The 14264-nt window shown below is 43.7% G+C and overlaps 1 protein-coding gene across 3 annotated transcripts in view; it reads left to right on the plus strand.

The window, feature by feature from the left end:
- Positions 1–5126: 5126 nt before the first annotated feature.
- The window catches only part of grik2 (glutamate receptor, ionotropic, kainate 2), a 336418-nt gene continuing 327280 nt past the window's right edge, over positions 5127–14264 (plus strand). For 2 of the 3 annotated variants that reach the window (XM_085290496.1, XM_085290498.1), the window contains exons 1-2: positions 5127–5226; positions 7610–8010. In XM_085290496.1, coding sequence (XP_085146622.1) covers positions 7896–8010 — 115 coding nt within the window. In that variant the 5' untranslated portion in view covers positions 5127–5226; positions 7610–7895. Of the gene's footprint in view, positions 5227–7076; positions 7376–7609; positions 8011–14264 lie in introns of those variants that run through there. The other variant, XM_085290497.1, reaches the window with a different exon arrangement.

Below are 14264 nucleotides of genomic sequence, written 5' to 3' on the forward strand. Positions count from 1 at the left end.
TAACAGCAGGGTGCAAGACGCTACCTGGCAGGGCATACATGGGACACCATAACTGAGCGGCTGCCATATATAAACAGGAACATGTGTGCTGAGTGTAACCTGGACATTCCAAGGTTAAAATGAATCACGCCCCTAAAGGTGGTTGAGAATGATCGAGCTGAGATCCTGTGGGATTTTCTGGAGCTCCTCTCTGAGCCCTTCGTACTTCTCCAGGTTCTCGTGTTCCTGATGTTGTTGTCTCTTCATATCGCTACATCTATCACTACGGCTGTCTTTGTCTGCTTGTGCATGAGGGCAGCAAGTGATTAGCATGACAAATATTCAGTGACGTATAAATGTAGGTGATTGCAACACATGATCATTTTTTATTGCAGTGTGGAGTTTTTCCTGGAGTTTTGTCATAACACAAAATAGTTGACAAATCTCAATATGACCTTTTCATTTGGCCAACAAATATACTAATGTTTCTGCCTCATGGTCTTCATCAGATCATAAAACCAAAAAGGTTTTGGTAATTTGTGGAAATAAAATCACACGATAATTCGCCTCCTGGTCTCACATCCAACAACGCAATAACAGTTACACAGCAGTGTGATTGCGTCTGAGGTTATATTTTGGATTGACTGATCGCTGGAAGAGTTACATGTTCATGCTCAGCGAAACATAGAGTTGCAGAGCGGCCTTGTTTGGCCCCAGGATAGTGTTTGGCTATGGCATTCTTCCCAGTATGGATGGCTCCCAGTACGGATGGCTCCCAGTACGGATGGATGTTTTATGTTCTGAAATTTATTGTGTGCTCTTTGTTTGTCCAATGTAAACTTGGACACAGAAGCATTTAAGAATTTAGATGACTGCTGTTGAATTGCAGTCATGTTGTACATTGTACTGCAGAATAGATTAGAAGTATAATGAGGTTTGGTAGCATGTCTGCCACTGCAGGAACCTCAGCGTAGACACAGAGGAAACAGTGTTTGCAGGTCATTGCATGGTTGTGTGCCGCTTTGTACGACGGTGCCCAGCTTTAGGTTGCTGTTAGAGCTTCGTCAGGAGTGACCCTGAGGCATGGGATACACATCAAACTGTGACACCTCTGGCTTGCTGTGGCAGTCTACACAGAGCTGTATAGACCCATCTTTCTTCATCACAAGAACAACATGCTCTCTGTGAGCCATCTATTACTCTCATCTCCAGCACAGCATGTTGGGTAATCTATAGGACCCTGGGTCCATGACATCTCTGCCTTTCACCCACACCAGGGTGTCTTCTCCAGTGCAGGTGTCATGCCTCATTGTCACATAATGCTATGACTGTACTGCATCAGTGCACACCATGTGACCATCAATTTTTAACACTTGGTTGAGGCCAAGCTATTGTGTCATCACAAGACTGCTTCCATCATCGTGGCACAGACTCCACATGACCCTAACTATCATGAGTGCACCCTGAACTTCTCCAGGACCCCCTGAACTATCATGTGCATCTCTCACTCAGATGTCCCTGACTGCAGCCTCCTAGCTGGTGTGTCATTGGGCTCCTGGGTGAAGGCTAATAGCCGATCTTCTCTCCCCATACAAGAGTCACAGAAGCAGCGAGGATGTCCTCCAGGGAGATGCATCTCAAGCTACTGTTGCTGCACTGCTACCCCCTCCCAGTCCATTGTGGCCAGCTCTGCTGCAATCTGTGCATCGCTTGCAACAGCCTCATGGGACGGGGCCGACGTCCTAGTGTTGAGGCTACCTGGAGGCCAGTGTAAATGTCTGCCATTGTCGAAACGCCGTGACATAAACAGACGAAACAGCACTTCCAGATCATTACATGATTCATCGTGGTTTCACAAAGATTTTGCACTGAGCTGCTTTGTGCAACACTGACACGTTAGCTTCAGGTTGCTGTTGCAGCTTCCTGCTGCCATCTCCAATCACCACGGCGGTCTGGCAAGGAAGGAGCGGCTAGCAGGTCCCGCAGGCATGCAGCGTGGACGTTAGCTGGGCAACTTGGAGGCCAGTCAGTTAGAACAACAGACTTTTATTTGGCATTAACTGAAGACCATAAGATCACACAGCAAGGTCTCCACGGCTCTACGCATTCATACAAACATGTTCCAGGGTTAGGTGGTTCCTGCCGCCAGCCCGTTACAGTGGTGAGGTCTCTCTAAAACAGATGCACGGAGAGCAGCGTGCTGGACTGTAATGGCTGCCCCCGCCCTCACTGTAGGAGACTCCAACTACTACAGTAATATGACGACACCCCGTAGAGGTGCTATGCCATAATAAGGGTTGTTACATCACACACATCTGCCCCAGGGCACTACTGTAAAATAGGAGACACAACTGGCAGCTGTGCCAGTCAGACACCCTTAGCACTGCCCCGAACCAGGAAACAAACTCTGTCACGACAGGACTGTTTGAGTGAAAGGATAAATGAGCTCTCAAAATGACAGAGGGGGAGATGGCTCTCCTTTTAAGATGTGCCAGTGCCAGTTATGTTTCTGATTGCAATGGTTAAACTCAGCGATGAAAGTCATTCTTTCTTTGTGGCAGTTGGGATTTTAGAGCATGTTGATGCTCTGTCGATGATGGAGGGATGGTTCTTTCTTTCTTTGGATCTTGATTTCCTCTCCTTTGCCACACTGTTCCTCCTAAGGCGTGTAAATTGCTCACCCTGCCATGTTTTCCATGGTGTTGCTGTAGACAAGAGTTACTTTCCACCGATTTCCATAGAGAAATGGTTTCTGTTTAACGATGGCTACATCTAAAATACTTACAGTGTTTAAGTCACATGTCATTTCTACATCTTTCTCTTTGATCTGAGCCAGTTCACATTAGTGCTGTGGATTGTCTCTTCCTCCCACTGTGCCACAATCAGGGATACATGTGTTGTAGCAGCTGCTCCCCTTAACCTGTACAAAGTAGCTGACCTGAGATAATTATCTGGTAAAACTACAGTGAGCATTTGTAAAAATTTGAGTAATTTGTTGGGGTGTCGTTGGGAAAGATATAAAGCTGTTTCATTTGGGATGCAATCATAGACTCTTCCATGGATACGAGTATTGTGGGATTGTCTACAATGTAACCTTCCACACAGGTTAGTGAATCTTTTTCTTTCTTTCAAGAAGGACGGAGTTGATGCTACAGTATCATTCAGGTAATCCACACACTTTGTTAGCGCTTCTGTGGATTATTCAACAGCTCTCGGTGGGAATTATTTACATTTTTGCATCTTTGGATTCCCATAAATGACTGAATATTGTTCTGAGTAAAATTCAAACTCACAGCGAGATCCACAGACATTTAATTTAGTGGATGACTTCTAAGCTCTTCATAGTTCTCTCAACATTCAAAAGCATCTGAGTCCACTAACAGTTTACATCCATGATCATAATCACCCCTCTAGTCTGCAGATTGGATTTCTTTATTTGACTCAGTTGAAGCATGAAGCTCAGCCCTGGCGAGCTATATTTTAGTCCTCTGCCTCTTTTATTTATGTTCTTTTGAGTAGTTGGATCGTCTAAGCGACTCGTTTCGCTGTTTTTGGTTTAAAGGGGAATTCAGGCCCAGGTTGTTTGCACATTGCTTTTTCATTCCAAGGATTTTCAAGGACTTCAGTACTTTTGTATTCATTTGACCATTTTGACATTTATTTTTAAGAAACAGCTTTCACAATTGTGACCAAAATGACACATTAAAAACATCAGAAACACATCACAGCAGGCAGCAGTGATGTGTAAAACAAACATGAGTGGGTCGTATGTGTGAGACAGTCAGCTTGTGTTACAATACAAAGCTGAGAATGTGAGGGTGCTTTGGTGATGAGGCTTCACGGTGTGCAGCGTCTCTCTAACGAGTCAACGCAAAGATGATGTGATGCTAGCATCATGTCCATGTGCTCAGTACCTTCTTGGTGCAGAAATGTTATATTTTCCTAGTTAATCTGCTTTAACAACAACAATGAAAATCATTTTTATTCTTTACTTAATTTAAACATGTTGTACATTCTGTTTTGTTTCTTCCAGAATTTTTATTAAAAAGTTTCACATTTTTACTTTCATAGTAAGTTGGATATTTTATCTTATGTTTGTGTGTACATTTATTCATTGTTTTGTATTTTCACAGTTGGTTTAATTATTTTAAACTAATATTTTTGGTTATTAAACAGGTAAGTTGGTGCATTCCTGAAGCCAGTGAATTCTGACAGTGTTGATGGGGAATCTTGCTGCTGACAAAATGTTTTCATAATGACTGTCACATTTTTAGTGCTGTTATATGGAAAATCTAAAAAGGTTTCCCATCACTGTTACTCTCAGCACTGCAGTATAATTGGTATATTTAATGTAAGGTAATAAAAAACGACCCTCTGCCTTCAGTTTATAGAACTGATAGGAGGCTTCATTGTGTTCTTTCCACAAGGAATAAATAGTAAACATGAAACACAAATGCAAAATTAATTGTGTCCTCTCTTGCATTAAGTTCTACAAAAACCATATGGTACTCTTAGCAGTTAATTTAGGAAACTTCTACTTTTTTAACCACCAAACACTGATTTTTTTTTTTTTACGATAAAATGTAATTTACGGAGTAAGTATTTTCCACACGCAGTGCACATTTGAAGCGCAAATATGTGACCGGACTGAAGCAGCCAGCTGCGCTGGGTCCACCAAGCTCAGTATTAATCCACTAAACACGGGGCTCTGCAGCAGCGAGGCCCCGCGATAGAAAATCCCTTCTTTAAATTCCTTTGGAAACCTCACTGTCACAGTTTGAGATTCAACTGCACACTGCTGCATGAAATGATACCTGCGGGAGAATAAAGACAAAGTAGCTCTTAGTACTTAATGAAGGCAATCTCCATCCCATTGTGATGCGCATTTATTCAGCCTCGTGGCATATAAGCAATCTACGGGATCAGGCTTACCGAGCCGGTATGTCCTGTGGTCACTGCCACAACCCCAAACTGTAAGGTGTAGGCATCTAAAGGATTGGAGCCTCAGTCTGAGCTGACAGTCGCCCCGCTGGGGGAAGCTGCAGACGGTGAGCCTTCAGTCCGGAGCGTCCCCCTGTTGCTTTAAGCAGTGCGTCCTGCCGTCCGACAGGAGGCGTGTCTCCCCCACGGCCGGAGCTCAGCGCTACCAGATGAGAGCGCGGGGGAAGCGACACGGTTCTTCCACAGAAACAAATCAACTTCTTTGTGCTGCTTTGATGACTCTTCTCTGCTCACGCTCTGTCTGAGGTAGGCACGCTTTTTTCTCCAAACTTTACACTTATTTCACGATCCTCTGGATTTGTTCAGGAACAGGTCAGGTCGTGTGGAAACAGATCAGACCCAGGTAGAAGCTTTTTCGCGTCGTTTTCCAACCTCCGCCGCTGACGCCTCAGGCGCGGTTTGAAGTTGGTCCGTGCACTTTATCCAGACACCTTTAGAAAGAACGATGTCCATGTCTCAAACACGGCTCGGATTTGTGCTTCAGAAACTCTGAAGGAAAGTGACCTCCCATGTTTATGCACGACCTCTGTGTAGAGACGCTTGTCACCTTACGACTACCTCCTCCTCTTTCTCCTCGTTCTCGGCCTGGTGCTCTTACTGCTGTGGGCTCGTAAGACATTACAAGGGTCGTTAAATTTCCACCATGATCCACTTTATGAATGATCCGTAAATAACGTCTCTAGTTCGCGCGGTTTGATGGAAACTCAGGAGATGAGCCGCACATTTGAAACCCACAGTCCACAAGCGCATTAGCTGTAAATCAACTTTATCATCGGGCAGTGCTGCCGGTGGAGAGGCTCCTCTCATGCGCTCTTTACGCCCTTTCCAAATGCACAAAGGGACATTTGTTGACCTGTAAGTCTGTCTGTGAAAATAGGAGAGATCCGGATGAGTCTGTGTGCTGGTGCCAAGTGTGAGGTCATTTTTACCTGTACAGTCCAGCACTTCTCTACATTAGCTTGTAAAGCTGCCTCTTGTTTTTCTCCCGACCTTTGTGTCCAGCTTTTAACTCGAGGTTGTAATTTCCTTTTGATTTAGCAAACATAGTAACGTCCTGTGAAATCTGAGGATGAAATGACAAACAACGTTACAATCACAGCCAATAGTAATACAGCAGTAATATCAGTTATTTGGTGTGACAGGTGAGGTGTAATGGCCCTCACACAATATTCACCAGAATCGTTTTACATTTACCTTCTGCACACCCACCTGCATGTCTATAAATGGCGGGCACAGCAGTAGTTTTCTGTGTTGCCTACAAAAAATGATTGCAAATATGGAATCAGACGCTTAGGAGTAACAGGATAACCCTGACCCAAACTATGGATCATCAGTCCAAACAGAACATCTCTGCTAATTAAGGAGGCAAGCGAGCAGAGGAAGCTGGCATCATAACGGGAGCATATGTGAAAGCCAGTGATCTCCTGCTGAAGCCTCGGTGAAATCAAGCCTCTGTTCGTGGTGCTGAAACACACTCGGAGTATCTCCTGCTTTAACACACATTCTCTGTTCAGGTGCTGAAATAGCCGCAATGAAAAGCTGGATGTGAAACACAGGCGGTGTCTGGAAAACTCAAAGCCAGACTAAAGTCCGTGGCCTAAACGTTAAAGCCCACGGAGAAAGTCCGTGTTAGCACTCCGTCATCATTACCTTATTTACCTTGTATTTTCAGTAGTTGGCAGCTGGGATTGGAGCGAATATATTTTTATTTAATGCATTTTAAATTATCCCCACTTCCGTACACCTTCACCGCGTCTGCGTTTATAATCTATAAATTTCGGAAATTATGCAGCACATTAATATGATGACTGAAATTCTAACTGAAAATTTAGAAACAAATACATTTAGTTTTTTGGGGCTTTTTTGCCTAAAAATCCTGTGACTGTTGTTAAAATGTTAGCTGAGTATATTGTTTCATTTCTAAATGCCATCCGAATAGAGAGCGTTCCAGTCACACGGACTTCACCTTCAATAATTCTGTGCTGCTATAAAACGACAGTGCCTCCAGAGTCAGGCACGAAACAGGTGAAATGTAAATTTGATATCGAGGCTTGTGTCTAACAGGTTGCCCAGTCTCGGTCTGAGAAGAATGAATTTCAAAAAAGGAAAAGTAATTCCAAAGACAGAAGTCGAGTGCTGAAACACCGGCGCGCCGAGCGCAGCCTATTCATCACGCTGAGTTACAGTGACAGCTTTGCTTCACACATGGAGCCCACGCAGTCCGTGCTTGAATGACTTCGATCAAACACCGGCGATCATTTCGAATTCATGGCTTGGCTTTTATGGGGCTGTGCACGACGGTGTTCGGCCGACGCAGATTGAGCCGAACCGGAGAAACGTCAGCGCGGCGGCTGGCAAGCTGGCCGGGGATACAGCAGGGAAAGGAGTGCGGGAGGTATGGCACTTTGGGTAGGGGACACAGATCCAAGAGTGAAGTGTGAGCAGCCCCGTCCATCCTATGCGCTCGACGTCAGATGCTGTGCGGCAGTGCAGCGGGAGGAGCTCGGACTGGGGAGGCTGCTCAGACCGCTTCACTGTCTTTCACTCTCACTTTGTCACTTCGGTAACCCCCCACCCCTCCCCCCAGCCCCAACTCTCACCCTCTTCTATCTCTTCCTTTGTCTTTCAGTAAATGGATTTCCCCGCCTAGCATGGATGCCCCGACACCACCACCTCCACATTCACCATCCTTTTCCTCAGCTGAGGTCTTTTTCTTCTTGGCGCAGTGAGCTGGACTCGTACTGATTTTTCCCCTCTTGCCAAATGGATGTGGGAAAACCGCTGCTCAGCCCGCTGGTGAAGATCATGCCTTGATCTTACAGCTGCCTGAATTCACGTCGTTTGGGTTAAAGAGAAAACAATACAGAGGAATATACCGATCCAGGGATTTAAATCCAGCGCACCAAACAAGCACCATGAAGATCCCCCACCTGATATTTAAAGCCAGGCTCAGGTGCACCGTCAAGCTTCTACTGCTGCTAACACACTGTGTGGGGCTTTTACATGGGATGCCACATGTCCTGAGATTTGGTAAGCTGCTTCTTTTCTGTCTTCTGTTCAAAAGTTTCACTGCTGTGTTTTCACCCCATAAATGATGTTGCTCCATCCCCACCTGTTGGGGACTCGCTGTTTCTCCCTGTCCCTGCTCTGCTCTTCTGACTGTTATTTGCAGAGTACCAAGAAATTTGGCGTAAGGGTCGTGTGTTCAGAGAGTTGGCACAGACCTGCTGCACAGAACGAATTTATGAATGGCCCACAAGTTTAAGGGAGTGGGCAGTGTGTAACAAAATTACCAGCGTAAACATTCACAGATGTTAACAGGAGTGATGCGCTTATCCCACCCGTGTGTTTAATGAGGTGATTTCAGGTGTGATGTACTGATGTGGTGATTTTTGTGAAATTACACTTATTATTTCTTTTATACAAAGAATAATATTCATACACTTTAACTCCGTGCTGACGCTCAGAAACACATCTGGATGCTTTAGAATACAACAAAGGAACCACATGTGGTTTTTCTAACACATTCATGCTAAATGATACGCAGGCAGGACATCTTCCAACCCCCATGATTTTGTAGCTGCATCATTTTATTACATTAAATTATATTCTCGAATTATTTTAAATACAAGTTGAATTGACTAATTTACAGACTTGAATGCGATGCTTGCAAAAGCTTAAAGCCACTGATTTCACCGAACAGTGTGGCTAAAATAGTGACGAAAATAATTGAACAAAGGTCAACTTTTTGTTGAATTTCATCCATCAGGTCACGGTGAGGAACAGACGTAAAGCCACATACAAACACAGACATACGCAGAATGCACAAAGTGTTTTAACATAAACGTGCTTCTTCTTAACAACATCACGCCGTTTATTCACTGAAAATAAATATAGTAAAAGGATCCTGTGTAATTAAAGCCACGGTGAACATTTCTTGAATTCATTAATAGGAAGTGATGAAGTGCAAATTGATTTTCTGCTGGTGGAGCTGTGTTGGATCTACACGACACACGTGAAGAGAACGAGGAGACTCTGGGCTCGTCGGTGTGTCTTTGCATTACGCTGACTGCCTCCCACACTTATTCAGTGCACATGTAGAGTGGACACAGAATGCCCCATTAGCACCACAGTCCTTTACTGCTCTGTGATTAACCGGCCTGTGGGACAGGTTGTTGCTTTTTTGCCACCCGCCGGCCACTTGTGTGTGCTCAGGAGGCATCAAGCTTTCATTACAGAATGCAATGGACCTGCTGAAACATTCAGTGTAAGCACTGCATCAAATATCCATTAGAGTCCTTTATCCTGGGACAACACAAATGTACATTAATATTAAGCATGCTGTTTGCAGATAGGTGGGCAAACTTGTAAAAAACACACTAAATAACCAGCCGTCAAAATCAAAGTTAAAGATGCTGCTGACGAACCGCAAAACATGCTTCCCCATGGTCCAGCTCATCAGCGTCTGTCAGTGGACACACTTCATATCCCTGCGTTTTGTGTTTGAGATTTGAATTTTCAGGCTCTGTGTCAGGAATGACGTCATGTTAGTCGCAAGACATATTGAGACTGTCACAGAAGACACAGGCCCAGTGATGACGACATGTAGAACTATAGGGGCCCATTAATTGCATTTTTTTCATGCATGTATTCCCTAAGGCTCAGTGCATACTGACGTTTTTCCCTTAGTCCTCCCATATAGTCAGATTTCACCAAATAGAGAGGTTAACCCTGCAAAAACTCAACTACAGTTACAGGTTTAATGCACCTTATTATCAAACAGCAAGGAAGACATGTGAAAGTCCAAAGTCCATACATGACAAAATTCTGGAATCACAGTGACTGTAAAGCATTAACAGTAATCATCATCATCAAATGATCCTCTCTGAGGATGATGCTGTTATTGCAGTCACCTTTGCTTGCAGCTTCTTTGTAAGTCGCCCTGCATAGCTGCACACGTATATGTACATAGAGACGGGAAGAAACCTGGTGGTTAAAACAGAGCTAACTAAGATATCAAACAAGCAGATGAAATAAAACAGGTAACGGCAGGAACACAGTCCCAAGCAGGTACAGCTTGTGGGATGTTAGCAGGCTAGATTTCATGAACACGGTGGGTCAGATAACTCCTGAACACTCGGTATTACTCCACACTTCAGCCTATGTGAGCTGGAACAGCAGTTACAGCAAGTAGAAGCTCACAACCAATTCAGCACATTTAAGAGTCGTCACTGTTAGAAATACACTCCCAAAAAACCAATAGAGTAAAGCTGCCGCGGCTGGTGTGCCCGGCTCCTGGGAGAGCAAACAGACGTTACAGGAACACTGAGTTCTTATAAAACCTTTGAAACAGAACTTTTAAACGCTTAAAATTATTTTTATCCAGCTGAGCAGAGAACAGAGACATTACATCGCAGCGAGACTTTAAATGTGATCGTGTGTCTTTTGAAGACAGACACATGCTGACAGAAACCTCGTAACTGAATTTTCCCATGGCCCATTGAAGCTAAAGCCCGAGTCGGATCAGCTGGAAGCACTGACCCGTGATGACATGGGACCTAGTATCTGTGTAACATTGACTCCAGCCTGCTGCCTCTGCTGAGATGTCCCAGAGTTTTGAGGAGATGTAATGCACACAGGTGAGGTCAAATTGGATTACCTGTGTGTGGAAGAAGTCACATTCAGGGGCACCTCACAGAAATACTGGGGCACTGTGTTTCATACGTTCACCTCCCGAGCTGGTGTTAGAAAGCAGACGGCTCTACCACTTAGAAAAAGCAACATTAACAGAGAAGTTTAGGTCGAAGAGGTGCTCCGACTATAGAAAGTTGTCAAAATAGAGCATTTTTCATCAGTCGTACAAAGATCCTCAAATCTGAAAGAAGCGAGTTGAAATTGGATTTCTGTACAGTAAAGTTTGCACCGTGCCTCTGTTATGTCTCCAGCATGGGTGTTGAGTATGTTGCATTGGCTGCACTGGTGAGCATTAGTATGAAGGTCAGTGTTTAATGGGCCATACAAGCTAAATGCTGCAGGTCAGGGCCAGACCTCACTCCCCGACAAGCCTGACTGTCAATAAGTGAACAGAAGAGTAGACCTGGCCTGGGCCTCACTCATTGCAAATAAAATGATTTGCAGAGAACCAAAAGATACTTGAAAGTAATGTACAGCAAAGTGTGCTGTGCAATATCGTGTCAGAACCAAACAAGCTAATTAATGTAGCGTTAGGTGTGTTTTTCCAGGAATATGACTGATCACAGATGTCACTCCAAAAGCATTAAACTGTGTTTGGATGCTCAGCTGAAGGATGGGATTTCTTCCTGTTTCTATAAAGGAGAATGGCAGTCATGGAGGCTGCACAGACAGCCAGGAACTACGTCAAACATTTGGACCACGAGCAGTAAATGAGCTGCTCTCTTTATGGCCCACCACGATATTTACTCTGCGGCAAATAAAGTCTGTCGAGCTGGTGGTAACAGATGGTAGAAGAAGAGAAAGTCTGATGACAAAGAGAGTTAACAGAAGTGAAAAGAGTCTGAGAGAGTCACACATAAGGAAATATGGTCGTCTCTACACGGTGATAACCTGAAAGACTTCACACCCGATCCCGAGGGTGTCGTTAGATGAGCAGTGAAAAGAGGACAATCGTTCTGAGCAGCCTCTTTATGGCCTTTGGACATGGAGACGATGGACAGGACAGGCTGGACCTAAACAGACCAAGCAGCTGTTGAACAAAACAAGCAGCTGTTTTGTTCAACAGCTGCTTGGTTTAAATCCACTGTGGTCGTGTCGAGGCCAAACACAGGAACAATCAAGTCCAAATATAAATGTTTCCTTTCTGTACTCAAATAAAGCTCAGTGCTGACGTCTGTGTGTCTTTATCATGAACACGTGTGTGTGTAGCTCTGATTGTGTGTCAGTGATTCAGTGTCTTGCCGTGACTTACAGGCTTTGTGTAGTGAGATGTAATCATGTGAGCCGAGTCTAAAGTGTGAAACAACGACAGCGTGTGATTTCTCTATTACTTCATTTTTTACGCACATGATTTTTTTTTAACATTAGCATCAGAGGAGGTCAGAGGTCAGTGAGACTGGAAAAGTGTGCCTTAAATACAAATGTATTATTATCATATGTAACAACCAGTGCTGCAATTTTTGGAATAATAATAAAATAAATATACATTTCAATAAAACTACAAAGTGAATCTTTCAAATGTGGTCAACGTATGTTTTTCTAAATTTAGAGTCTGTGAAAATATGTGTTACCAAAACACATGAGTCACATGTATGGATTTGGAAAGAAAAGCGTCTGGACTTCTTTAAGTTACTTGAAGACGTTTCACCTCTCATCCGAGAAGCTTCTTCAGTTCTAAGGTCAAATGGTGGAGAGTCCCAGATATAAACCTAGTGGGAGTTTCCCCCCACAGAGGGACAAAAGGACCCCTGATGATCCTCTAATCGCCTGAGCCAAGGTGTGAAACTGGGTGTGGGTCCCAATCAGCCAGAGTTTCGGGTGAGTTCATTGTGAAACCTGGCCCCACCTTATCATGCGAATTCCTGAGGTCAGATGGCCCAGGATGTGAGTGGGCGTTAAGGCGTCTGGGGAGGGATCTCAAAACTGGATTATAGATGGCAGAGAGTTGGTGTCGTAAACCAAACCTCTTTCAAACCATCTGTTCTCTCTGTCCAAAATGTGAACGTTGGCATCCTCGAAAGAGTGTCCTTTATCCTTAAGATGCAGATAGACTGCTGAGTCTTGTCCCGTGGAGGTGGCTCTTCTGTGCCATGCGCTTTAAAATAGCCAAGAGCCTTTGAGCTCACCCAAAACCTCGGCTGATTGTGATTACACCAATTTTCATGCCTTGGCTCATGTGATTAGGGTAGAGGATCATCAGAGGGTCCATTGTCCCTCTTTGGGGGGAAACTTCCACTAGGTTTATATCTGGGACTCTCCACCATTTGACCTTAGAACTGAAGAAGCTTCTCGGATGAGAGGTGAAACGTCTTCAAGCAACTTAAAGAAGTCCAGACGCTTTTCTTTACAAGCTCCTTAGACTACGATGACCTGGATGACTGAGAACCTTCAGAGTCACATGTATGAATGAAAGTGCAGTCCAATAATAATAATGTGAGCAAACACAAACCACAAGGTCAAATTTATACGACAAAAACACGGAAAGTTAGAGCAACACTAGATGACTTTTTGTGACTATTTCATATAAAGCTGTGAGTAACTGGAGGAGTCCTGATGGAGCTTGGTTCTGCCTCTGAAACGTGTTTATTTTTGCGTATCTTTTCCATCTGCTTCTGGTTAAAAAGCTCATTCACAGAGTTTCCTCACTGGCACAGCTACCTCACCGGAAAAGTTTGAGTCATGAAATTTGCATTTTGAGATACTTATCTCACAATTTTGAATTCTGGATGACAAAACAAAATGTCAGTAATTGTGATCAGGAAGCTTCTACTCAGTCCCAGGAGTTTATGACATAGCAACATGTTCTCTGGTTATTCGTGTTTAGACACAGGAATTGTAACTTTCACTGAAATGTAAATGTAATTTATTAACTTCAAATTTAAAGATACCTAATTATTAATCTGAAATTTCAAGTTATCAGTGGTATTTTACTCAGGCGGGGAAACGAGCTTCCATAGTTCCCAGATCCTAAAAGGAAACATAGTGGAGTTAAAATCCCGTGAAAATTGCTCAAAGGCAGAAAGGCCGTCGAGTATTTAAACTGTGTGTCGACTGTAATGTGTCAAAGATTTGCATTTAGTATTTAGACATGACACACACACACACACACACACACACACACACACACACACACACACACACACACACACACACACACGCACACACACACACACACACACACACACACACACACACACACACACACACACTCAGAAAAGAGACAATATGATATAAGAGACTATGATGATTTTCATCTTTACTGTTTGGACGGCCACACTGGGATTGCTTGTACTGTTTACTGCGTGTGTTGTCACACTTTCTAAATTTGTGTCGCCACACGAGACACAACACTGCCAGCAAAACGCTGCAATGTATCCTCCTTGTGTTTTCATGGAAATGATGACATCAGCGATATTTCCTAGGCAACAGACCTGGTATACAGAAAATCCAATATAACACGAACATGAAGAGAGAGATAGATAATATCTATCTATCTATCTATCTATCTATCTATCTATCTATCTATCTATCTATATATATATATATATATATATATATATATATATATATATATGTTTGTGTGTGTGTAT

This window comes from Mchenga conophoros, linkage group LG11 (genome assembly GCF_057382185.1).
Source record: "Mchenga conophoros isolate Kocher_MC1m ecotype Shallow Benthic linkage group LG11, M_conophoros_male_GT1.1, whole genome shotgun sequence".
Lineage (NCBI taxonomy): Eukaryota > Metazoa > Chordata > Actinopteri > Cichliformes > Cichlidae > Mchenga > Mchenga conophoros.